Source organism: Lontra canadensis, unplaced genomic scaffold (genome assembly GCF_010015895.1).
Source record: "Lontra canadensis isolate GAN:19392208 unplaced genomic scaffold, GSC_riverotter_1.0 scaffold2, whole genome shotgun sequence".
Lineage (NCBI taxonomy): Eukaryota > Metazoa > Chordata > Mammalia > Carnivora > Mustelidae > Lontra > Lontra canadensis.
The window spans coordinates 16,102,235-16,127,936 of NW_022630996.1; the positions used below are offsets into that span (position 1 = coordinate 16,102,235).

Genomic DNA, 25,702 nt, shown 5'->3' on the forward strand with positions numbered 1-25,702 from the left:
TACTGTCAGGGTCCCCACCAGGGACCATATGTGGGAGATGGTCCCAGCTTCCTGCCGGGCTCGGGAGGCTCTCTAGCCGCCGCCCCTCTGGCACGGGGCTGGGGTCAGGGCAGAGCTGGGGTCCAGGGCTCGAGGAGTCTATCAGGGAGGCAGACGCCAGCAGGCAGGATGACAGACTCCAGAAGCCCTCCCTGAACAAAGACTGGGTGGGAGGCGGCCTGGTGTGTCCCCACCCCGCCTCCCCCGGCGACTGCTGAGCCGCGACCACAGACAGCGAGGCGGAGCGAGCATGGCGGGGCCCAGGGCCGCCCTGCTGCCCCTCGTCCTGCAGCTCACCATCCTGGCCCAGGTCTCGGTGACCGGCGGAGGTACGTCCGGGCGCCGAAGCCTCGGGACGGGGGCGGTCCGGGGGACCCCGTTTCTCACTCAGCGCAGCCCGATGTAAGGAGCTGGGGCCAGGCTGTCTCTCCCGACCCCCGCCGCGGGGTGCGAGCGCCTCCGGGGCCAGTCTCCGTCCTCCCAGTCGGTGGAGGAGCGCGCGTGGGGGCGCGCACGGAGGCTGAGGCCCGGGGCCCAGGAGACTGGGGGCTTTCTGCAATGCCTCGGGAGGCATTCCTGCAGGCAGCAGTGGGGGAGAGGCTGTCCTGGAATCCGGGAGTCTGAAGTTAATTATTTGTCTTGAGAAGGGGGGCGGGGAAGGAGGCCCGCCATGGGAGCTGACTTGGAGTTTGTGTCTGGTCTTCTCCTGGAGGGTGGGGGGTGCAGGCAGGAATTGAGGGGTCAGTGCAAGCACTTGGCAGCCGGCTGGGGAGAGGGGAGCCGAGGACAGTTCCATGGGGAGCAATCAGGCTTTGTGAAACGAGCCGGAGCGCTTTCTGCTGGTCTCTCCAGGCAAAGGACTGGCCCTATCTTCCCTGAGGGTCCCAAAGGACCCCCACCCTCTCTCTGACTCCCTTATTGTGCCTCCTGAAGTAGACCTGTAGGCGTGGCCTGAGAGGAGGGACCGTGGGCGTGGGGGTGTCAAGCTGGGACGGAGGGTTTAAGATGCTGAGCCCTCATCCTCAGGGGACCCTGCGGAGGGCGGGGCAGAGCGCCACCTACAGGAGCCCTACGGAGTTCCAGGTAACAAGATACCTCGCTAGAGAGGGGATGGGAATGTGCACAAGAGGCTTGGGGGCTGGCATTTGTTGGGGTGTTAGCACCTGGATGTGGGGAGTAGCAGGCCAGCCTGAAAAGAGTGGGTGGCGTTTGCAAAAGGTCACATTTGGAGTTGGCGCTGGGACCTTCAGATGTGCGACATAGAGAAGTGGTGCCAGAGACCAGCAGGTGGGGACAGGGAGGATGGGGGCAGGGAAGACGGCTCTGACTTCAGCCTCCTGAGTGGAGAAACAGGAGAGAAGAGTGGGGAGTGGGCTGGGGACAACTGGATGAGACCAGAGGTTGATGGGTTGGGGGGACACAAAAGAGGAAAACTGAGCCCCAGATATCAGAGCCCGTGGGGATGGCAGGAACCAAGCCAAGGAACTCCGGCCAAAGCAGGTTTGGAAGAAAGAAGACAATTTAGGGTTCAAATGAGGCTCTCCAATCCTCCCTTGGGAGAGTGGGGGTGGGAAATGGGTGACACAGTCCCCTGCCTCACAGGACTAGTGTCTGCTAGAAACCCCTTTAGCCACCCCAGACCTGGCCTCATAATTGCTACCTCTGTGGGGAAGACCCTCCCCTCTCCTTCCTCCTCTTCCTCCTCCAGACCCTCCACTGCCCAACCCAACCCAGAGGAGGCATCTGGTCTATTCGATGTCTGTGGAGTCAGCTTATACCCACCCCCCACCCACGGTTTTTACTTTCTTGACTGCTGGGGAGGGATTCAAGTGGGGTGGAAATGGCTGTCCCAACTCCAGGCCCAAACTCAGGGGTGTGGAGCAGAGGGAACAGCCGCCCCTCCCTGTGCACATGCTCCTTCTCTGGAAGGTGAGTGGGCAGGCGGACGGGTTGGGGCTCAGGCTGCCCCACTCCCGCCCCTGCAGGGTTTGGAAAACAGGACCCAGGAAGCCTTGGCAGCCCCTCACCTACAGGCCCACCTTGGATTCTTGTCCCCTTCAGGTGGGGTCATCCTCAGGGAGCCCCCTCAGCTTGCGGACATCCACGACTCCGGGCAGCAGGAGCCAGCCCACCCCTTAGCCCCTGCTGGGGCCCCTCAGGAGCAGGGGCGCCTCCTGGAGGAACGGCTGGGAAGGCTGGAGGCCCAAATGATAGCACTCAGAGAGCAGGTAGCAAGGGAGGCGGGGCGGGTGTGTGCGATCTAGGGAATGGCGGTGCGCCGTTAAAGGAAAGAAGGGTTGCGCCTTGGGGGGGGGGTGTGGGAGGGAACAGTAAAATAGAGTTTGGTTTTAAATGCACGTGGAGAAGTTCTTATAGGAACAGTTCTTAATACTTACTCTTTCCTACAAAGGAAGAACCCCCAGAGTACTGATTCATCAATTTAGATGGAGCACCTACTGCACATATTATACATAATCAGAAAAGATTTTGGATGGATAAAGGTCTTCAGTTGTTGAGGGGAGGGATTGGGTCCACTTCTGTCCAAAGGAGAGGTCTGGGGAGCCCGGGGGCCCCCCCGGGGAGACTGTCCAGACTCCAGATCTTGAGAACCATGGTTAAGTGGGCCGCTGTCTGGAGGGGACCCACCTGCCTCTGCCCTGGAAGCATCAGATTTCCTTCTCTCCCTGGTCAGGCTTCATGAGCCACAAATCTGCTGGGCGTGTCAGATGGTGCAGAGCTGAGCCAGCACCTCCTGCTTTCCCCTCCGCCTCTTTCCCACAGAACAAGGAGCTGGAGGCCAGGGTGAGGCAGCTGGAGTCTTGTGAATGTCGTCCGCCTTCTGCTCAGTGCTGGGGACTGGGGCGGGCCTGGCCCGAGGGTGCTCGCTGGGAGCCTGAGCCCTGCACAGCCTGTGTCTGCCGGGAGGGGGCTGCGCTCTGTGAGCCCAAGCCCGGGCTGCCCCGTTGCCGTGGTGAGTGCTGCCCTGTCTCCCCGCCAGGCCCACCTGGGCACCTGGGGATGGCCCTGAGCGCCTGAGTGATGGCACCATCTCCTCCCCAGGCTGCAGCCACAATGGTCAGGCCTATCGCAATGGCGAGACCTTCTTCCCGGACGCCTGCACCACCTGCCACTGCCTGGTGAGTTCCCAAGACCCACCTGGGTATCCAGGTATGGGGATCCCATACCTATCCCCCTCACCTGCCTCGTGTAAGCTACCTCTCACTATAGCCTGGTGCGCAAGGTGAGCAGTGCCATCTGCCCGCCCCTCCCCCAAAGCCTCGCCACTAGTGGCTCCAGATGATTCCAACTAGCTCTATTTTCTGGGGCTCAACCTCCCCCATGCACATGGTGGGGGTCCCCCAGCCCGTCTGATTGGGGCCCAAATGATAGCACTCAGAGGGTGTGGCATGGAGGGTGGAGGGGCTGGAGCTGCTTGTCTTCCTACATCGCCCCCTCACCTGTGGACCCTCCCTAACCCTGCTCATCTATCTGTCCCCCTCATCTACCTGCCTTGTCTCCATCCCTTGGCTCCACATCTACCTTCTTCCAGCCTTTCCTTCCTCACTTTTCCATTTAGGAAGCTCTCAGGTCCCTTCCTATGATCTCTCGGTTCTGGGAATTTGCTGGCACCTGGAAGAGATGGTTTCTGGGGCTCAGGAGCAGCAGGAGAAGATGGGGGTGGGGGTAGGTTGTCTGTTTTCTGACCTCAGCCCGAGGGTAGCCCACGTACCTTGAGCTGCTTTGGCCTCTTGTTCCTCCACTGTGTCGTGGTCCAGGGTGAGCTTTGGGTTCCGGAGGCCGGGCCCTCAGGGTTCTGAGGCCCGTGCAGCACCCCTGTTGGCTTCCTCACAGGAAGGAGCAATAACCTGTACCCAGAAGCCATGCCCAAGGGAACCCTGCCCAGAGCCAGGAGCGTGCTGTCCGGACTGTGAGCCAGGTCAGCCTCCCTCCAGCCCCGGCCCCACCTCCTACACTCATTCTGGCCCCCAGGGCCATGGTGTGTCACCTACCACGTGCCCAGAGGGCACCTGCCTACTCACTCTGGCATTCCGGGGAATTCAGAAGGGAAGCACAGCCAGCAAATGTGCTCTCTGGCCTGGGGCGGAGCCAGAGCCTCTGTCTGATTTTTTTCCTGCCCTCAGGGGGCTTCTGACCTAGTTGAGAAGATAAACTGAAAGTTAATGTAACACAAGATTTAAGATCCAATGACCAGATTAAAAGAACTGCAGGAGGGCATCGTGTGGGTATCTGCCAGAGCAGATGGTGGGAAGGCAGGGGGAGCCACTCAAGACTGTGTCATGGCTGGTCACCTGAGCCACATCTTCAAGAGAATGTGAGATTTCACCAGCAGGAGACAGTTATCTGTGGCCCTTTCGGCACAAGAACAGGGTGGGGAGATGTGTGTTGCCGTGAATCGGGCTGGAAAGGCCCAGTGGAAGCAGCCTGCTGTAAGCCTTGCAGTTGGACTTCCCTCTGTGGCAATGGGGAGCCATAGAAGGATGCAGAGCCAGAATGTGGCTTGTTCAAAGGAGTACTGTAGGAATATTCATCTGTTTGGGCTAGATGCAAGAGACCAATTAGTGGGCTAGTACGGTAGTCATCTAGGCATAGAGCCAGGAGGCCAGGGATGGCAGTGGCTGTAGAGGGGGTGCTGTTTCTAAAGAAGGGGCAGGAGCTGGTGACTGGTGAGGTACCATGGAATAGTGGGAAGCTAAGAAGGCAGTGGTGCCAGGGACGTGAAGAGAAGCGGGGGTGGGGGGACAGTAGCTCTGCCCGGGGACGCTACTAGCTCACAGTCAGGGACAGGGCTGTCAGATTTAGCAAAGAGAATATGGGATGCTTTGTTAAATTTGAATTTAAACAGCATATACTTTTTTTAGTGTTAAGTACATCTCATGCACTGTTTGGAACATACTTACACTAAAAAAGTATAGATTGTCTATATGGAATTTGATTCAGCTGAGCATCCCGTATTTTATGCAGCAGAATATCAACTGGTAGTGTGAAGGGCGGGTCAGGGGCTCAGGAGACCAGTGGGGTCTGGAAATGGAACCTGGGAGTCGTGGCCTGGGCTGGGGAGTGGTCTGGGGAGCTGGTGGAGCTCAGAGAAAAGGGACATGCGCGCACGCACGCACACACAGAACTCTCAGGATACGTGGTGCCTCGAGGCCACTGCTAGTTCGTATATCGTTGGTGAAATTTTGTAAAAAAGCACCCTTTCCTTAATGCTTCTATGGTAAAATAATGGAAATCTACTGGTAACATTTACATCAGACACTTGACTGCCATCTGCTGGGAAGTGGTAGGAATTCCGGTTCTCACCTGAATGGTGCCCTTGGACGCGGTACCCTTGTGCGTACTTTGGCTTCGGTACTATGGGTCTCTCATGTGGGGGCCTGGCCCCGGTTTTGCAGGCTGCCCTGGAGGCCACAGGGCTGGGGAAACGTGGCACCCAGAGCCCTGTGTCATCTGCACCTGCCAGGTAAGGGAATCAGAGCCCAGCCCCGACCACCATACACATCCCTGATGCTCGGCATACCCCAGGAATTGAGGCTGCAGCCTGCTGGGCACACTAGGCCAGCAGAGTAACTCAGTTTGGGCAGTGGAGAGGGAGGGAGGGCTCAGTGTCCGCTTTGCAGGCTGGGACCATGCGGTGCCAGGGACCCTCGTGCTCGGAGCTCAACTGCCTGGAGAGCTACACCCCTCCTGGGGAGTGCTGCCCCGTGTGCCGGCCAGGTGACCTCCTGCCCTGCCACTCCATCCCCCAGCCCCCCTGTCGGTCCAGTACCTGTTCGGGGTCATGCCCTGCCTTGGGTGATGTCCCTTTGCCCTGCTGTCTGCTGACCTGTCATCCTGGCAACCCTCCCCAGGCTGTGAATATGAGGGCCACTCCTACGAAGACGGGGCCAGCTTCCTGTCCAACTCCAACCCTTGTCTCCAGTGCTCCTGCCTGGTGAGTGCCCTCCCCCCACTTGGTCCAGGCCCTGCTCCTCCTTATTCAACCCCTGCCCCTACCTTGGGCCACACCTGCTGCTCTTTCATCCCCTCACGTACCTTCCAAGACCTGTTGCCGGTGAGGTTCCCCTCCATCCTGGCCCTGTGGCCCGTCCCCCAAGGGTGTCAGACACCTGCCCACCCCGTCCTCTCTGGGAGCCAGCCCCGGGCCTGGCTGCTTCTCATAGCTCTCGGTGCGTTACAGAGCGGCCTGGTTCGCTGCATGCCCGTGAGGTGTCCGCCCAGCTCCTGCCCTGAGCCGGTTCCCAGGCCCGGGCACTGCTGCCCAACCTGCCAAGGTAAGAGGCTGCTACACCATTTCTTCCCCTCCGGAACCCATTCTGCTGACCCTGACCTGGGGGGTTTGCTCAGTCGGGGAGCAATGCCCCATCAAGCTGGCTCCAGAGATGAGGTGCTTGGGCTTGCATTCTGCCCTTGCCACGTCATGGCTGCGTGCCTCTCAGGGAGCTACTCTGTGCCTCAGTTCCCCATTTGTGAGCGGTGGATGATGACATTCTGTACCCTGATAAATGTTGACCACCATTACCCACTCTGTGCACAGAAGACACAGGCGGGCCATCCAGGCGGACCCCTAGAGGGGGACGCCGAGTTGCACAGCAGTACTATGGCAAAGGCAGGCTGAGAAGCAGGTGCCAGGCACTGCGGAAACTCAGAGGAAGGAGACCCAGTCCAGCCTGGACACAGGAAGGAGAGCGTCCTGGAGACAGCGTGTTCTGGGTGAACCCTGAGGATGGAGAGCAGTTAGCTAGGTGATGGGTGGAATAAGCCAGAGGGCATTCCAGGGAGAGAGGACAGCTTGCACAGAGGCGTGGGACAGACAGTGTGAGGTGGGTGTGTTAGCGGGAAGCTGCAAGCATGCACCAATGGCCAAAGCCTATGGTGAGAGATGAGGGGGCCCCCCCCAGAGCAGGGGCAGGTGGGCGTGGCCACACTGGGTCCTGGGATACCTGGAAGGGCAGGCTAAGGAGCTTGGGTCTTACCCTATCTGGGCCTTGGGAGCCCCTAAGAGTCTAGGCCAAGGCATGACATAGTCTGGTTTGGGCTCAGGAGAGAGCCCCCAGGGGGCCTGTGGAGGACGATAGGGGCAGGCTGAGCCGGCAGCTAGGCTGGCTCCCACCAGGCTTCCTTTCTGCCCATCTTCACCCCACACCAGGCTGCACGGAAGGTGGTTCTCACTGGGAGCACGGACAAGAGTGGACTGCCCCTGGGGACCCCTGCCGGATCTGCCAGTGCCTGGTAAGCCCTGCTGCTACTCCACACCCCAGGTCCCCCATGTTCATTCTTTCATTTCACTGAGCACATCCCATAGGCACTGGGAGGGGACAGAGTTGGAGAAGACCTGATGCTGGGCACTTGGGGCGGGGGGATGGGGCTGTGCCTGTCTGCGTGCCAAGTTCTGAGCACGGCAGGTGTGCAGCATGGATTTGTGAAGTAACTCAAAGAGCTTGCAAGCTCCAGGAGTGAGACAGTGCAGGATAGGAAAGGCAGCATCAGTTCTGGGGAGATTTCCTAGAGACATCTAGAACTGGGCTGTCCAATCTGTGAACTAATGCGTGTGCTCACTGAGCCCTGGAAATGGGGCCATTCAATCTGACTTGGGCTGGAGCATAAAATACACATGGGATTTTAAAGACTTACTGTGAAAGAAAGGAATATAAAATATATCATTAATACTCTATGTTGATTGTATCTTGAAATAACTGTTGGATAGATTGAGTTGAATGGAATATCTTAAAAAGTCATTTTAGCTGCTTCTATTTTCGTTTTTTTCCCTTTTTTCCCCCTTTCTTTCTACTTTTTGAAATTTGACCACCAGAGAAATTTTTTAAAAGATTTTATTTATTGGAGCTCCTGGGTGGCTCAGTGGGTTAAGCCTCTGCCTTCGGCTCAGGTCATGATCTCAGGGTCCTGGGATCGAGCCCCGCATCAGGCTCTCTGCTCAGCGGGGAGCCTGCTTCCCCCTCTCTCTCTGCCTGCCTCTCTGCCTACTTGTGATATCTCTCTCTGTGTCAAATAAATAAATAAAATCTCTGTCAAATAAATAAATAAATAAATAAATCTGTGTCAAATAAATAAATAAAATCTCTGTCAAATAAATAAAATCTTTTTAAAAAAAAAGATTTTATTTATTTATTTGACACAGAGAGAGAGATCACAAGTAGGCAGAGAGACCGGCAGAGAAAGGGGGAGAAGCAGGCTCCCCGCTGAGCAGAGAGCCCGATGGGGGCCTCCATCCCAGGACCCTGAGATCATGACCCGAGCCGAAGGCAGAGGCTTAACCCACTGAGCCACCCAGGTGCCCCTGACTACTAGAGAATTTAAAGGGACTTGTGACGTGTATTATGCTTCTATTGGACAGCACAGATCTAGAAAATCATGGAAGGGGTGGGTTTAGGTCTTAAAGGGTGAGTAGAATTGAAGCAGGGAGAAATGAGGAAAGACACTCCAGGTGATAGAGACTGAATGTTTGTGTCCCCACCCCCCAAATTCCTATATTGAATCCTAATGGTATTAGGAGGTGGGGCATTTAGGAGGTATTTAGGTCCTGAGGGTGGCACCTTCATGAATGGGATTAGTGTCCTTGTAGAAGGGACCCCAGAGAGCCAGCTCTTCCTCTCTTCAGCCACATGAAGACACAGAGAAAGGACAGGTGTCTAGGAACCTGGAAGCAGGTCCTTGCCAGACCCTTCTGGCACTTGCTCTTGGACTTCCCAGCCTCCGGAACGAGAACCAAATTTCCGCTGTTCATAAGCCCCCCAGCCTATGGGATTTCACTACAGCAACTGAAATGGTTGGACTCTTCCCCTCTGTAACCATGTGCTCCCCCTCCCTGCTCACACGGACCACTCTCCCCAACATCTGTGAGAAGAGTGACTGGCCGTCCACTTAAGGGACTGGCAGTGTGGAGCCCCGATGCAGGTGTGAGCTCAAGGGGTGGGATCTGTCTGGGAGGGGCCACGGGGAGTAGCGGCAGCTGTGGCTTGATTGCCAGCTCCCAGAGGTGGGTGTCACACCAGGCTGGGCATCTCATTTCATTCCCATAACAGGCTGTGAGCACAGGACTATTGTTTTTTTAAGGATTTTATTTGCTTATTTGAGCGAGAAAGAGAGAGAGAGCGCGCGCGCGAGAGAGTGAGCAGGGGGGAGGGGCAAACTCCCTGCTGAGCAGGGAGCTGGATGCAGAACTCAATCCCAGGACCCTGGGATCATGATCTGAACGGAAGGCAGACACTTAACTGAGCCACCCAGGTGCCCGAGGACAGAACTATTACTGTCTTTTTTCAGATGGGTAAACTGAGTCACAGAACGCTTCAGTAACATGATGGGTTATACATCTGTATTGGTTTCCTGGGGCCCCCATAACAAAGTAGCTCAGACGGATTGCCTTAAGCAACAGAAATGTATCATCTTGTGGTTCAAGAGATCAGAAATCCAAGATCAAGATGTCAGCAGGGTTGGTTCTTCCTGAGGGCTGTGACAGCGAATCTGTTCTAGGCCTCTCCCCTGACTTCTGGTGGTCTGCTGGCGATCCTTGGTGTCCCTCAGCTTCTTCCTTCATCCTTACATGTTGCTCTCCTTGTGTGCGTGTGTGTGTGTGTGTGTGTGCATGCACATGTGTGTGTTCAAATTTCCCCTTTTTACAAAGACATAGTTACTGGAGCCACCACCCCACTCCAGTATGACCTCATCTTAACTAATCACATCTGCAATGACCGTGTTTCCAAATAGGCCACATTCTGATGTCCCAGGGGTTAGGACTTCCACATATGAATTTGGGGGGACACAGTTCAACCCATAACAGTGCTTAGTAAGTGGATTGCAGGGACTCAATTGCTGTTCCTGCCACCTGACGGAGCTCTAACGGCACCTTCCCCTGCCCGCCCCCCCTCCCAGGAGGGCCACATTCAGTGCCGCCAGCGAGAGTGTGCCAGCCTGTGCCCATACCCTGCGCGGCCCCTGCCAGGCACCTGCTGCCCACTGTGCGATGGTGAGTCGGTGAGTGGCGCCTGGTGCAGGGGTGCAGAAAGTTCATGGATGGCCCAGCGCAGTCTCCCACGAAGGCCAGCCAGGACAGGCAGCAGGGGGAGCAGGGTTCCTGAGAAGGGTCTGAGGCACCCTCTTCCCCAACAGGCTGTTTCCTAAATGGGCGGGAGTACCGCCGAGGAGAGCTGGTGGGCTCTGGAGACCCCTGCTCGCACTGCCGTTGCGCTGTGAGTGTGGCTGCCTGGCAGGGAGGGGCTGGCTCCCAGGCCTGCCTCTCGGACGCTGACCAGACCCTATCGGCAGAACGGGAGCGTCCAGTGCGAGCCTCTGCCCTGTCCTCCTGTGCCCTGCAGACACCCAGGCAGGATCCCTGGGCAGTGCTGCCCAGTGTGTGATGGTGAGCTGGGGGCTTGAGTCACCTGGAGGGGGGCAAGCACTGGCCCCAGAGAGGCTCCAGGGGTGCCTGGGCACAGAGGTTCGGACCTATAGGAAGCCCCTTGGACTATAGTACAGGAGAAGTCCTTGAAAAGCCTAAGCTCCTGTCACCACGGGTGAGGGGCATGTTCTCACCTTGCCTTCTCATGGCAAACTGGGCCCCAAGGTGGGGCCCGAGATCCTGGAGGTGGGGGAGCCTGGCGCATCAGGGTGGGCGGTGGACGCCTCGAGGTGGTGTGAGGCTTCGCCGTCAACCTCCTGCTCTGTCCCCACCCCCCGGTCCTCCTGTTCTCCTGTCCAGGCTGCGAGTACCAGGGACACCAGTATCAGAGTGAGGAGACCTTTAGACTCCAAGAGAGTGGGCGCTGTATCCGCTGCTCCTGCCAGGTAGCCAGTCCAGCCCTCTCCCACCCCAGATCTGAGTCAGCCCTTGGGGACCCTCAGCCAGCGTCCCTCCTAGGCTGGCGAGGTCTCCTGTGAGGAGCAGGAGTGCCCGGTTGCCCCCTGTGCAATGCCTGCCTCTGGCCCCCAACTCTGCCCAGGTATGTGTGGGGAGGGGGCGAGGGAGGAAAAGCTTCAAAGGAGGGCTGCTTCCAGCCGCCACAGATGGAAGGGGGGGATTGCCGGGGCCACCTCCCATTCCGGTGTGGGTTCAGAGACCACCGTGGGGATGGCAAAGTCAGGTTCCTGTGGTCTGGGAAGGTCAGGGATGGCTGGAGGTGTCCCAGTTGCCCCGGTGACAGCCCCCCCCCCACTCCACTGTAGCTTGTGTGCTTGATGGAGAGGAGTTTGCTGAGGGGGTCCAGTGGGAGCCTGATGGTCAGCCTTGCACAGCCTGCTCCTGTCATGATGGCGTGCCCATGTGTGGGGCGGTGCTTTGCTCCCCAGCCCTCTGCCAGCACCCTACCCAGCCCCCTGGTGAGTGCTCCACACCAGTCTGGCTTTCTTCCCCCATCCCCTGCTTTGTCCAGCTCCCCCCACCCCCAGTTTGTTGGGCTCTGATCAGTCTGTCCCACCCAGGTTCTTGCTGCCCCAGCTGTGAGAGCTGCACCTACCATGGCCAAGTGTATGCCAACGGGCAAAACTTCACAGACGCAGATAGCCCTTGCCACACCTGCCACTGCGAGGTAGCTCCCCGGGTTCGCTGCTGCCCTGCTGAGCCCCTCCTGGGGCCCACCCCCATTGCCCTTTCCCCTGCTCCCAGGAGGGGACTGTGAGGTGCTCCTTGGTTGACTGCCCTCCCACAACTTGTGCCAGGCCCCAGAGTAGACCCGGCCAGTGCTGTCCCAGGTGCCCAGGTATGTGCTTCTTGCACCTGGGGGCCCTAGACCCAGCTCTCCCATGACCCTCTGGGCTCACCAGATACCTTAGAAAGCAACCACCTTTGGAATTGTTTCCAGCCGGACACAACTTGGAACTCTCTGGAACTCACAGAGTATGGGCGGGAGGGAGAGTAGAGATTTGTTTCTCCTTTTGTGCTACTCCAGGACCCGTCCCTCCCATTATGTATGTCCTCTTCCCATCCCCTACCCCACCAGTCAGGTATATTTGCATATCTTTCTGTATAAAGCAGGTTCATGCCACAAACATTTGGGTCTGGCATGCAGATACTGGGTGCTGGCGTGCCACGTTCCCTGGATCTGCCCCAGTGGAGGGTCTGTGCCAGGGTGTGTCTCACAAACACACACACCTGCACGCGTGAGCTCCCGGGCTCTTCCCTCTCAGAGGCAGGTAAATGGGCTCAAATAACACACACACACAAACATGCGCACACACACACGCATGCACACATGCACATGTGTGTGCCCACGCACACATAGGGTGTGCTCAGAGAGATACCCACACCCGCCTACATGGGCCCCTCCTCCACTCTCTCCATGGGGCTTCCTCTTGGCCTTGCCTCAGTGTCTCTGGACTCCAAGCATCGATGGGCTACCAGCACAGCTCTAGAACTGTCAGCCCCTACTGTGCCCCTTCCCCTGCCCCCATGCTCAGACTGCATCCTGGAGGAACAAGTATTTGTGGATGGAGAGAGCTTCTCCCACCCCCGAGACCCCTGCCAAGAGTGCCAGTGTCGGGAAGGCCATGCCCGTTGCCAGCCTCGGGTCTGCCCCCCTGCCCCCTGTGCCCACCCACTGCCTGGTTCCTGCTGCCAGAGCAACTGCAACGGTGAGGTGGAGGGGATAGGGAAAGGGGGGTGGGGGGTGGTCTCCTGGGATGGCTTGGTCCCATCTGTGGGCTTTCAGGGCTGAAAGGGCGGCATACCCAGGGAGGAGCAGGGCCCCTCCCGTTACTATAGCTGCCCCTTCCCCCAGGCTGTGCCTTTGGTGGGAAAGAGTACCCCAATGGAGCCGACTTCCCCCACCCCTCTGACCCCTGCCGGCAGTGTCGCTGTCTGGTGAGTCTGTCCCCGTGGGAGGAGGCCTCCCAGGGAGGGGGATCTCCTCTGCCCCCCACCGCTAAGAAGCCCTGGCCCGTGGCCCCCTGTTGCAGGGCGGCAGCATGCAGTGCCTCACCCGCCGCTGCCCTCCGCTGCCCTGTCCAGAGCCGGTCCTGCTGCCCGAAGAGTGCTGCCCCCAGTGCCCCGGTAGGCACAGCCCTTGGGCAGACCTGCCCGGGAGAGAGCGGGGAGGCTCCGCAGCCTCTCCCTGGACCCCTGACATGCTCTTCTCTTGCTCAGCCATCTCCTCAGGCTGCCCGCGGCCGGGGGGCGGGGTCCCTGCCCGCCACCTGGAGCACTTCTCCCTGCCTGAAGACCCCTGCCACCGCTGCCTCTGCCTCGACGGCTCCGTGTCCTGCCAGCGGCTGCCCTGCCCACCTGTGCCCTGCGCCCACCCGCGCCAGGGACCCTGCTGCCCCTCCTGCGATGGTAACGCCCCGGCGGCGCCCCCAGTGCCACCCCCCCGCCCCCTGCTCCTTCCCACTCTGTCCCACACCCTCGCCCTACCTGGCGCCCTCTTAGTCCGCAGCACCCTTTCTCCAGCCCCTGACGCTGTGCCATCCCAGCATCCTCCTCCTTCCAAACCCACCCCTCCCACCTCCTGGTTCCCACTAAGAATTGGGGAGACAGTGCCCAGTCCGCAGGGCCTGGGAGGCTGTGAGCCTGGCAGACAGCCCCCGCTCCTGCCCTCCTCACCTGCCCCCCTAGGCTGCCTGTACCAGGGGAAGGAGTTTGCCAGTGGGGAGCGCTTCCCCTCACCCAGCGCCTCGTGCCACGTCTGCCTCTGCTGGGAGGGCAGCGTCCGCTGTGAACCCAGGGCCTGTGCCCCTGCTCAGTGCCCCTTTCCTGACAGGGGTGACTGCTGCCCTGTCTGTGAAGGTGAGGGGCAGGGGACTGTGGGGATGAGGGGCTGGGAGGGCGGGGTCAGCATCACCTTTACTGCCCACAGTGGATCCACAACATCTATCACATAATAATGAACACTGGACTAAAACCTGGAGTTGCTCCTGCCACTGATGCCATTTGGCTGTGTGACCTTGGACAAGTTACATAACCTCTTTGGGCCTCCTTTTTTTTTTTTTAGTTAAAAATGCATTTTAAAAATGTGCATTTTTTTAAGATACATATAACGTAAAATTCACTACCTTAACCTTTTTTTTTGTTTGTTTTATTTATTTATTTGACAGACAGAGATCACAAGTAGGCAGAGAGGCGGGCAGAGAGGCGGGCAGAGAGAGAGAGGAGGAAGCAGGCTCCCTGCTGAGCAGAGAGCCCGATGTGGGGCTTGATCCCAGGACCCTGGGATCATGGCCTGAGCCAAAGGCAGAGGCTTTAACCCACTGAGCCACCCAGGTGCCCCTACCTTAACCATTTTTAAGTGTAACTCTAACTTTAGTTCCTGTAAACAAGAGAGGGTTGAGCAAAACCCAGTTCCCCAGTCTTTGGTCACCCTTGTACTATCTTAGCAATATTGTTACAGACACTACCACCTGTAATTTTATTTAGGTAACTATTTTTCTTTTTTTTTTTTTCAATTTTATTTATTTGAAAGCAAGAAGACTAGTGGGAGGGAGGAGCAGAAGAAGAGGGAGAAGCAAACTCCCCGCTGAGCAGGGACCCCCCCCCCCATGCGGGGCTCAATCCAGGGACTCCAGGATCATGACCTGAGGCAAAGGCAAACGCTTAAGTGACTGAGCCACCCAGGCACCCCAATGAACTTTCTTCAAATCAACTTTTAAATTTAAACCTTTTTATAAAAGAGTCTTTATAGCATACTGTAAATGAATTCGATTTGCCAGGAATGAAGGTGACCATAAATATTAATGCAGTTAAAAATAAAACATTAAATCTGAGTCTGACACTTGCCTGCCAAGGCTTTGAGACTCAGACACGCCTCTTTTTTTTTTTTTTTTTTTCCTGTTAAGTCTATTTTTTTCTTTACAGCAGTTTTAGGTTCACAGCAAAAGTGAGAGAAGGGTACAGAGGTTTCCCATGTCCCCCCTGTCCCTGCACCTGCACAGCCTCCCACGTGCCCCCACTGGAGGAGGGCATTTTATGAGCCAACACTGACACATTATGACCTGAAGAGCCCCTTCTTTTAAAAAAAAAAGGTGGTCAGCAAGAGTCGGAGAGCGGCTTGGGTCAGGCTGCCACCACTCTGGGACACCCTCCCCGTCCCTGATTAATCAGAGGGCTGGAACCACATCTCCTGGGCCATCTCAGGCTATCTCCAGCTCTCCTCAGCTTGGGGACGTTGGTGCCTTCTGGCTGGGCAGGGGCCTGCTGAGTGTTTATCTCTGCGGACAGATTCTGTGTGGGTCTTTCCCGATAGACTAGACGGCAGGCTAAACGGAAGGAAGTCTGCCCTTCAGCCAGCAACCCCACGCCAGACCCCTCTGCCCCGCTTCCCCTGCCTGGCTCGAGCCCTCCCCTCACCCCAGCTCAGGCCCCAGCAGGGAATTGGACCACTGCTCACCTCTCACCCTTTGTGCCCTCTGTCCTCCCTTTCGCCATCCTCTCTTGTAGGCTGTGAGTATCTGGGGGAGACCTACCTGAGCAGCCAGGAGTTCCCAGATCCCCGAGAGCCCTGCAATCTGTGTACTTGCCTCGGAGGCTTCGTGACTTGTGGCCGCCAGCCCTGCGAGCCCCTAGGCTGCAGCCACCCACTCACTCCGGCTGGACACTGCTGCCCGACCTGCCAGGGTAGGACAGCACCTGCCCTCCCTGCCCCTTCTGGGGCTCCCAGGGGCCCTGTCACCAGGCCTTGCCACCATCACCCCTCCCCTGAGAGAGCCACAAGGCAAACCCACACCCTGTGCTCTCCTCAAACTACGCCTGTGCCCTCCTGTCTGTCCCTGCTATCCCCTAAGACTCACGGTTGTGCTCATCAAATAACTGGGCCTTGTGCTTCCAGAACTTCCTGCTCTTAAACTGTCTCATTGCCTTCCTAAAATGGCACATTACCAGACTCAGACCCATTCGATGGCTCCCAGGCCCTTGAGTCAGCAGTCATGAGAGGCAGCTTCCTTCCCTCCTGGCTTCTTTTGGCCACGATCCTGACTGAGCCCGGCCCACATCTAGCCTTCATTTCCAGGAGTGCCTGTTCCTCACCTCGTCTTCCCATGGACCTCAACAGATGGCAACTTGCCCGCCATCTTTGACCCCAGCTCCAGTCCTCTCCCCCTTCACGCCTGTGGGGCTCCCCACTTGCAGCTAGCCAGAGGCTGTCTTCCCACCCTCCCCTCACTGGCCATGGCAGGCCGCACTTGCCATCTCCCCCAGCCATGGCAGAGGTCCCCGGGCCCAGCCACGCAAGGCCGTGGGGGACTGGGCTGATGGCCACTCTTTGGCTGTGCTTCCTGCCCTGCCAGGATGCCTCTATCATGGAGTCACTGCAGCCCCTGGAGAGACCCTTCCTGACCCACTTGACCCCGGCTGCTCCCTCTGCACCTGCCAGGTGAGGTGGCCTATTGGAAACCTGGTAACCTTTCATCGCTTAGTCCTCCTCTCTGGCCAGGAAGACCTTGTTTCAGCCCACCCACCCCACCGTCTCCCGGGGGTACCATCTGGTGGAAGAGGATTGGTTCGGGTCTCCCGGGCCAAGGGAGGGGGGCTGGAGTCTGGCAGGCTCAGTAGGGACACCCTACCCTGGGGCAATGTGTAGCCTGTTTGGAGGTGGTGACAGCATGGAGTCAAGAAGTGGCAGTGTGACCTCTCTCCTTCAGGAAGGTTCTGTGCAGTGCCAGAAGAAGCCCTGTCCTCCAGCTCTCTGCCCCCATCCCTCTCCAGGACCCTGCTTCTGCCCTGTTTGCCACAGTGAGCTGCTTTCCACATGCCCTGCTCCCCCTCATTCCTCTCCCCTCCCCCCGCCTCTGTCCGCCAGGCCTGTGGTTGGACAGGGCAAGCTGGCACAGCCTCTCACCCAGGAAATGTGTTTCCCACAGGCTGCTTCTCCCAGGGCCAGGAGCACCAGGACGGGGAAGAGTTCGGGGGGCCCCCAGGCAGCTGTGAGTGGTGTCGGTGTCAGGTATGGTAGGGAGGGGGCAGAGTGGGGTAGGGTGGGGACAGGGCCACAGTGCCTCTGGGGCACCTGGCCTAGAGGGCATCTCCTGCAGGCCGGCCGGGTCAGCTGTGCGCGGCTGCCGTGCCCTCCTCTGTCCTGCCCGCTCCAGGTCACGGAGCCAGGCAGCTGCTGCCCTCGCTGCAGAGGTATGCCTGGCCCCATGGGGCTGTCTCCTTGTTTTGCCCCTGGCCCCATGCCCTGTATCCACCCCACCTCCCTCTCTTAGCTCTCCCCTGGCCACCCCCTCCCTGTCCACACCACCTGGCCCTCTCACGCCCTGGCTCTTGAGCGCTCCTCCTTGTCGGTCTTCAGTTCTTCCTACCTCTCCCTGCCCCTGGCCCGCCAAGACCATTACCCCTCAAAACTGCCCCCTTCCTCACCACACTCTGGTCATCATCATCATAATGACGATTCACATTTGCTGAGCACATCCCATCTGAGCTCAGCACTCGACACATATCTCATTTAACCCACACACTATCAGATAGGTACTGTTATGATTCCCATTTTACAGATGAGAAAACTGAGGTACAGAGAGGTAAACATAACTTGTCTGTAGTCATGCAGCTAGTAAGTGGCAGTCAGGATTTGCAACTTAGCCATCTGGCTCCATATTGTTACCTGGGGCACATGCTTAGCGATGGAACCTTTCATTCTTTCTGCGTGCACTTATTACACACCTACTGCATGCCAACTGCCATTGCTGGTACTGGTCTACTATTCATTGTAACCCTTGGTCTAGAAAGCAAGCAGACATGGAATGGGATTAAGAACCCAGGGGTTGTGGCCCTCAGCCAGGGTCCTTCCCCGCCACCATGCACAAGAGCTCTGTCCCAGGCCACCTTCTCACCTCCTCCCTGAAGGTCCCGCTCCTGGCACCCACATGCCCTGCCGAGCACCCAGGGTTGGGGGGAAAAGGGCATACCGGCAGAACCAGAACTCAGAGCTCACCCGTGCCCACCTGGGACACAGGCTGCCTGGCTGGTGGGGAGGAGCACCCTGAAGGCAGTAGCTGGGTGGACCCCCAGAGCCCCTGCTCCTCCTGCATGTGTCATGATGGCGTCGTGACCTGTGCCCGCCTCCAGTGTGTCAGCTCCTGCGCCCGGCCCCACCAAGGGCTCAATGACTGCTGCCCTCGATGCTCTGGTACTGGAAACCTGGGGCCAGCGTGGGGGAGGCAAGGAGGCAGCACCTGGTCCACATCTCCCTCTGGGGCTGGGCAGCAGAGCCGGGCTGTTCTAGAAGTGGCCCCATTCTTGCACACACTCCAGTCCCTGGAGCTGGGGGTCACTGCAGGGAGAGAGAACCCCACCCCCTGGTGTTCCTGCCAGCCTAAAGGCTCCCTGGTCCTGTTCTGCTCCTACCCTCCCCCCCACCCCGCCCCAGACTGTGAGCATGAGGGCCGCAAGTATGAACCAGGGGAGAGCTTCCAGCCTGGGACAGACCCCTGTGAAGTGTGCATCTGTGAGGTGGGTGACGGCATCGCTGAGGGGTGGGGAAGCCTGGACCCTGGGGGGCACAAACACTATGAGGGTCAGAGAGAGGATTGTGCCTCTGTGGCCAGGAGGGGAGGCAGGACTTGGGGTGAAGTGAAGAGCTAAGCGGGGCCAGGAAGTGTGGGTGGGACAGGCACTGAGTGGGGATGTGGGGATGTGGGTGTGGGGGCAGTGGGAAGGCCTTCTGGCTGGAGGGTAGTGTGGGTGTGTATGGGAGGTAGGGGGAGACACCTGGGAAGCGGTTGTGGGGGGATGTTAGAGAATCCCTTGTGAAGGTAATGGTGAGCAGACATATGACATCCCATGTCTGGAGACCTGGCAAGGAGGGGGAGGATAGCATGAGAGTGCGGGAGGATCAGTGGTCACATCAAGGGTCAGGCCTGAGTAACTGGCGAGAAGAGGACATCACCTCTGTGTTAGGGCGCAGGGTGAGAAGCAACCTGGGGAGACAGTAAGTCTCTGCAGACGGGAGTTTAATCGCCCAAGACGTATCCGGGGGAGGTGCAGCAGGCTGATGGAAGAGCCTGGAGTCCAGGGGAAAAGAGTGTGTCTCGGCTGCCAGGGCCTGGGACCCAACCCCTTTGCTCACTCATTTTTGTAGCTGCAGCCTGAGGGACCCCCCAGCATTCAGTGTCATCGACGGCAGTGTCCCAGCCTGGTGGGCTGTCCCACCAGCCAGCTCCTGCCCCCTGGGCCCCAGCACTGCTGCCCCACCTGTGCCCGTGAGTCCCTGGATATGGGGGTAAAAAAAAGGGTAGGATGGCCACGCCCAGAGTGACACTGGAAGAACCAGCCTGCTCTTCTCAGCAGCCCCAGCCTTCACCCTTTCTTGAGTCTGATGGACTTATGGAAGCCCATGCGCTGGCCAGGCAGCCCCCAGGGAGAACTGGGGATCCTTGACTGAAGCAACACACAGTTTATGGGGCCTCTTGCCCAGCAGGTGGCGCTGTGGGGGCGGGAGTGTTGCCCTCCTCTGGCTTCTTGAGAGCACCAAAGGGAGACCAGAGGGGCTACAGAGGTGGGGAGTTGTTCTTACCAACACTTGCTAGGATGTGCTTCAGGGAAGGAGAAGAGGACTGACATTATTATGCATCTCCTGCATGCTAGACACTGTACTTGGTGCTTTGAATAAACAGTATCCCATTTAATTCTCGGTTGCCCAGTGAGAGGTATTGTTGTTCCCTTTTACAGATGAGAAAACAGAGGTTTTCTCATCTGTAAAATGCTGAATCTAATGCTGAAGCCAGGATTAGAACCTGGAGTACCTACCTGGCTCTCTGGGCTTCCTTGTGCCATTTTTGCCAGGAGACATAAAAGGAAGTAGCAGAAGGAGCCGGGGAGGCATTCTGATGGTCCTTAGGGACCTCAGGCTAAGGAAACCACACCCTGTCCACTTCCAGGTGCTCCACTCTAGTTAATGTTCTTTTTAAAAAGTCTAAACTTTTTTTTGCTGACCCCAGAAGAAAGAGGACTTCTCTTGGACGCAGGGTGCTGGGGATAGGAGTAGGCCCTAGGCCTACGATGTCTGGGGACATAGTGGGTAGGTGGGCTTTTGCCCCCTGCTGCCCCCTTCTCCCCCCAACACAGAGTTCTTGTCTTCACAGAGGCACTGAGTAACTGCACAGAAGGCCTGCTGGGCTCTGAGTTGGCCCCGCCTGACCCTTGCTACACCTGCCAGTGCCAGGTGAGCCCTTCTGCCTCGGGGACTCCCAAAGCTCTCTCTTCCTCCTCTGTAAGCTGTGGCAGCGCCCCCTGCCCTGCAGCAGCTCCAGGCTCCCCACTCACCTTGACATCCACCCACTTGTCTGGGACATCATACCTGGCCTAGGCCTGCTCCCAATGACACCGTGCTCCCTCCCTGCTGATCTCTGCCGGTGGTGGTCACACGCCCTTCCACAGGACCTGACATGGCTCTGCGTTCACCGGGCCTGTCCCGAGCTCAGCTGTCCCCTGTCAGAGCGCCATACCCCCCCTGGGAGCTGCTGCCCCATGTGCCGAGGTAAGTGCCAGCCTTGACCTGCTGACCTCCCCCTCTGAGCCTGAGCCCACGGGGGAGCCAGGCAGGGGGGCATCCGAAGGCTTACATGGACAACCTAGGGTCTATACTCCAAACGCAGGCTTCATTCTTTTGGAGAAATAAAGGGTTACTCATGGGGGTGCAGAAAGCCAAGAAAAGCAGAGAATGAAGTCTGGATTCTCGAGGCCTCACTTGAGACTTGTCGGTGGGCTGAGGGACCCCGGGCCCACTGACCAGGCTTTGCAGTGAGCTGGCAGCTGGCCCATGGGAAGTTTCCAGCCTCTGGCTCTTTGGCTTCTGGGGCCATTTCCGCTTCCTGAGCCCTGGGGTAGGGCCTAGCATCCAGTAGGTCATCCGGATACTGGTTGAGGAAATCAGCATCAGGGTGCCCGTGGGGGGGCGGTGTGTGGCACTCCCCTGCTATGGGCCTTCTGGGTGAGCTCCAGAGAGGAGGATGTAGCTGGAAGGACAGTGCTCCCGCGTCCTCACTTCTTCCTTCTTAGAGTGTGTGGTGGAGGCCGAGGGCCGGAGAGTGGCAGATGGAGAGAGCTGGCAGGACCCCAGCAACCCGTGCATTACGTGCACCTGCCACGTGAGCAGGGGTCGTTGGGCGGGCAGGGGTGGGCGGAGGGTCTTACAGACGGATGAACAGAGGAGTCTCAGGACACTGGACCAGTGAATATGGGGTCTTTGAGGTAATTAGAAAAAGGCGGCCCCTCTGAGTGAGAGCGGGCAGCGGCACCCGTGTGCTGGGGCAAGAACTAAGGGTTGATTTCATCCCCTACTTGAACATGACTTGGGTGTTCTTTTGGGGAAGGGGCAGAGAGAAGGGGTGGGTGCCTCAGACTGTGACCCAGAGGGCCCCCAGATGTGTGAGGCCCAGGGCCCCCAGGTCCTGCAGGAGGTCCTTAGCGCAATGACTCCTCCTCAGGGGGGCCACGTGGAGTGCGACCTGGAGGAGTGCCCCGCTCTCTCCTGCCCGCAGGGCTGGGCGAAGGTAACAGAGGCCGGCCGCTGCTGTGAGCGATGCCAAGGTGCCAGCCAGAGCAACGGGGGATTGGGGACGAGCGATACCCAGTGCGAGGGACGGGCAGTTGACCCTACCCCGCTTCTTGTCCCCTCAGCCCCCGCCCAGTCGTGCGCGCACCAGGGCCGGGCTGTGGCCTCCGGGGAGCGCTGGGCCGTGGACGTTTGCACTACTTGCTCCTGCGTGGCCGGCACGGTGCGCTGCCAGAGCCAACGCTGCCCGCCGCTGTCCTGTGGCCCCGTGAGTGCCGCGGTCGAGGGCGGTGGGGTGAGTGGGCACGTGGCACCGACACCCGGGTGAGACCAGGCGGGAGGAAGGAGGCAGGGCTTAGGGAGCGGTCGCCGAGCGGTGGAGCCGGGAGTACCCGGGGCCGTGCAGTTCCTAGGTGTGGCCACAAGGTGGCGCCCAGCGCCCGCTCGCGGTGAGTCCGGAAGCCGAGCGGGAGTCCCTGGAGATTCCCGGGCAATCTCTGCGTGGGGCATGGCGGGGAGGGCGATATTGCTGACGGGATCTGGGGCTGAGGCCAGGATGAGGCCCCCGCCCTGAGTCCCGGCAGCTGCTGCCCCCGCTGCCTGCCTCGACCCGCCTCCTGCATGGCCTTCGGAGACCCTCATTACCGCACCTTCGACGGCCGCCTGCTGCACTTTCAGGGCAGCTGCAGCTACGTGCTGGCCAAGGACTGCCGCGGTGGGGACTTCAGGTGCGCAGACCCCCGTGCCTCCTCCCTAATTCCCTACACCTGTCCCTGCTGACCCCCTGCACCTGGGCCTCTCCCTCCACAGCGTGCACGTGACCAACACCAACCGGGGCCGGAGGGGTGTGGCCTGGACCCAGGAGGTGGCGGTGCAGCTCGGAGACGTGGCCGTGGGGCTGCTGCAGGGTGGAGCGGTCACGGTGAGCAGAGCTGAGGACCCGGGGAAGGTCGGTCCTGCGCTGTCCGCCGTCCACTCGTCAGTCCCGAGGCTGCCCCTCCTCCTGCTTCCCTCCTCCAGGTGGACGGGCGCCCCGTGGCCTTGCCCTTCCTGCAGGAGCCGCTGCTGTACGTGGAGCTGCAGAGACGCACGGTGATCCTGCACGCCCAGCCGGGGCTCCAGGTGCCGCTGCCAGGGCCAGTGAGGGTGTGGGAGCCCCCGGCCGGTTCAGGCCTTCTATCTGGAGAGGCAGTGGGAATTCCAGCTAGGGCCAGGGCCAGATCAGGCCAGGGAGGTGAGAAGGTTCTGCTGGATTCTGAGGGGAGGAGAGGAATCATGATCAGACATCCTGGGTGGAATGAAAGGAGATCTGAGCCTAGTTTCTAATCTTGGTTCAGCCACCAACACGGTGGGGCTCTTAGGTCCCCTCTGGGCCTGTTTTCTCACTGGTAAAAAAAAAAAAAAAGGGGGAGGGGTGCGGATTTTTGGAGGGATGTCAATTAAGGTCTCCTAGGTGGCTTCTGAGATCCTTCCAACTCCCATGCCAGAGAGTAAATTTCTCCCTGCCTTTGGCAAGAAGTACACTTTGTAAATTTCTAAAAGGAGGCTTGTCTACCTACCCTTGTGATCTGGACTCGAATTTTGCTTTATTCTCTGTAAGGCCCTAATGCCCACGAGAAAGTGACCCTCTGGAAGCGGGTTTGCATTTCACCAGGGGCCCATCTCCGCGGGGGAGCCTCTCTCCACGCATTCTCCTCCCCTACAGTGTGGAGGGTGCTGACAGTGCCTGGGGCCAGGATGGGGTCCCTACCTTTCCCCACTCCCCAATCCCAGGCTCTCTGCACAGGTGCTGTGGGACGGGCAGTCTCAGGTGGAGGTGAGCGTACCGGGCTCCTACCGGGGCCAGATGTGCGGGCTCTGTGGGAACTTCAATGGCTTTGCCCAGGATGACCTGCAGGGCCCTGAGGGGCTGCTCCTGCCTACAGAGGCTGCCTTTGGGAATAGCTGGCAGGTGAGCGGCACAGGAGCTGGGCGGCTGAGGGAGGCACATTGAGTGGGAGTCTTAGAGCAGCCTGCTTACATGGGAAGTCGGGGGTGGGGGGACACACCAATGGGTTTGGCCACTGCAGGATGATTTGGGGGCTTCTGGCCTGTCATGGTGCTGGGGCGGGGGTGGGGGGCAGGACGGCCTGATGAAAGAGGCATCACCTAAATCCGCAAGCCCTGCCTTGCCACTCGCCGGCTATGTGACATTGAATAAATCCCTTACCTGCTCTGGGCCTTGGCTTGTCCATCTGTAAAATGGGGACAAGGAGAAAGTTGCCAGTACTTCCTTTGCTGTTCCTGTAGGGAGGTTTCTTTTCTTTTTTTTTTTTAAAGATTTTATTTATTTATTTGAAACAGAGAGAGAGAGATCACAAGTCTGCAGAGAGGCAGGCATAGAGAGAGAGGAGAAAGCAGGCTCCCCGCTGAGCAGAGAGCCCGATGCAGGCCTCGATCCCAGGACCCTGAGATCATGACCTGAGCTGAAGGCAGAGGCTTAACCCACTGAGCCACCCAGGCGCCCTGTAGGGAGGTTTCTGAAGCTAAACCAAAATATTTGGTGGAAAGTGTTTTGAAGAACGTAGCACACAAAGGTCAGCTGCCAGTGGATGCTGTCCCATCAGGGTCACTCTTCCCACCTAGGTCCCAGAAGGACCGGGACCTAGCCGGCCATGTTTCAAGGGCCGCGAGGTGGATCCGTGCAAGGCATCGGGTTACCGGGCCAGGCGTGAGGCCAACGCCCGGTGTGGGGTGCTGAAGTCCTCCCCATTCAGTCGCTGCCACGCTGTTGTGCCACCGGAGCCCTTTTTCGCCGCCTGCGTGTATGACCTATGTGCCTGTGGCCCCGGCTCTTCGGCCGATGCCTGCCTCTGTGATGCCCTGGAGGCCTACGCCAGCCACTGCCGCCAGGCAGGGGTGACGCCTGCCTGGAGGGGCCCCACACTCTGTGGTGAGGGGCGATGCCCAGTACGAGTTGGGGAAGAGGGTGGCACAGGGGGCTCAGGTCTCGACGGGGTTAGGTAGCAGGAGGGCCTCATCGCCGGGGTTCGCCTATGACCTTGCCTTCCATTCCACCTGCAGTGGTGGGCTGTCCCCTGGACCGTGGCTTCGTGTTCGATGAGTGTGGCCCGCCCTGTCCCCGTACCTGCTTCAACCAGCACGTTCCCCTGGGAGAGCTGGCAGCCCACTGCGTGAGGCCCTGCGTTCCTGGCTGCCAGTGCCCTGCGGGCCTGGTGGAGCACGAGGCCCACTGTATCTCACCCGAGGCCTGCCCCCCTGTCCAACTCACTGGGGACCAGCCCCCCAGATCTCTGCCCAGCCCTGGCCAGTAGTCCCAGGGATCACCCAGAGCCAGGATGACACCAGGACTCATCAGGTCAAAAGCCTCCCCTTGAAGAATGGCTCCCATCGTGGCCAGAGCCGTGGACAGAGGGCCCCATCCAGGCCCCAGCCTGGGCCTGTGTCACACAAAGACCTCAGTGTGTTCAGTAAGAGGAAGTAAAATTGGGGGCTCTCCTAAGGCATACTTGTGTGTGTGTGTGTGTTTTCTCCTGGTGTTAGATGGTGGCTTGGGCTGCTTGGAACATGGGGTCCAGTGGTCTGTGTCCCCCGAATCCGAGAGGTGGCAGCTGTGGGAACTGAGCCCTGGACCTTGCTCACTTCTCACAGCTGCCTGGGCTGCCCATGCCTGCCATACCCTGGGGTTGCCTGGGAAAACCTGCATGGGACAGCAGGAGGACCTAAGTATCTCGGTCTCAGCTCTGTGCTCACACTATGTCTCAAGCGTGGCCCATGGTCCCCATGCTGGTCCCTTGGTGGTTCATGTAGAATCCTGTGGGGGCGCTGAGGAGCATAGAAAAGGGGCTCAGTCCTCACGTGGTGTTCCTTCTCCTCTTTGGGGAGGCTAGGTGCATCCAAGGCCTCTCTAAGAGCTGGTGACAGGGACTCCTTGCCTGGGATGGGGGACAGGAGACACAACAGACCATGAGGAAATATGGACACAGGCACACACACACACACACACGCACACACATGCACATAATACACACATAATATGCACATAATACACACATGCACACAAAACACACATGAACACACACGTATGCACCCACGTGCATATGCACACTCCTCAGAAACCCAGGTAAACACATGCAGCACATGCGTGGGCCCCTGTGTGCATTCACAGCCACATCCACCCTGGATGATCGTGTGAGCAGCATACATCCTTGTAG

At 58.7% G+C, this 25,702-nt stretch overlaps 1 protein-coding gene across 2 annotated transcripts; it reads left to right on the forward strand.

Moving 5' to 3' along the window:
- Nucleotides 1-240: 240 nt before the first annotated feature.
- KCP (kielin cysteine rich BMP regulator) lies at nucleotides 241-24,994 on the forward strand. Of its 2 annotated transcripts, XM_032869614.1 has the most exons (42): nucleotides 243-368; nucleotides 2,101-2,267; nucleotides 2,821-3,010; nucleotides 3,100-3,176; nucleotides 3,892-3,976; nucleotides 5,454-5,521; nucleotides 5,679-5,775; nucleotides 5,910-5,992; nucleotides 6,239-6,332; nucleotides 7,208-7,290; nucleotides 9,949-10,042; nucleotides 10,186-10,265; nucleotides 10,342-10,435; nucleotides 10,775-10,860; nucleotides 10,934-11,015; nucleotides 11,239-11,391; nucleotides 11,494-11,600; nucleotides 11,678-11,771; nucleotides 12,469-12,642; nucleotides 12,789-12,871; nucleotides 12,967-13,060; nucleotides 13,154-13,342; nucleotides 13,622-13,792; nucleotides 15,440-15,616; nucleotides 16,285-16,370; nucleotides 16,639-16,729; nucleotides 16,858-16,940; nucleotides 17,029-17,122; nucleotides 17,949-18,122; nucleotides 18,363-18,445; nucleotides 19,074-19,194; nucleotides 20,077-20,156; nucleotides 20,372-20,471; nucleotides 20,993-21,081; nucleotides 21,421-21,523; nucleotides 21,614-21,756; nucleotides 22,044-22,216; nucleotides 22,299-22,410; nucleotides 22,509-22,610; nucleotides 23,275-23,439; nucleotides 24,114-24,420; nucleotides 24,552-24,994. In XM_032869614.1, exons 1-42 carry the CDS (start codon nucleotides 290-292, stop codon nucleotides 24,800-24,802), a joined length of 5,058 nt encoding a protein of 1,685 aa, XP_032725505.1. In that variant the 5' UTR covers nucleotides 243-289; the 3' UTR covers nucleotides 24,803-24,994. The 2 variants fall into 2 exon arrangements, with proteins under 2 accessions (XP_032725495.1, XP_032725505.1); XM_032869604.1 differs by having other exon boundaries at nucleotides 241-368; nucleotides 5,910-6,332.
- The last annotated feature ends 708 nt before the right edge of the window (nucleotides 24,995-25,702 follow it).

Excerpts from the sequence above, each read along its gene's own strand:
- KCP (XM_032869604.1), top strand. The coding sequence starts at position 290 with ATGGCGGGGCCCAGGGCCGCCCTGCTGCCCCTCGTCCTGCAGCTCACC. Across the intron at positions 22,611-23,274 it reads ACGCCCAGCCGGGGCTCCAG|GTGCTGTGGGACGGGCAGTC; the intron begins GTGCCGCTGCCA and ends CTCTCTGCACAG. Across the intron at positions 23,440-24,113 it reads CCTTTGGGAATAGCTGGCAG|GTCCCAGAAGGACCGGGACC; the intron begins GTGAGCGGCACA and ends CTTCCCACCTAG.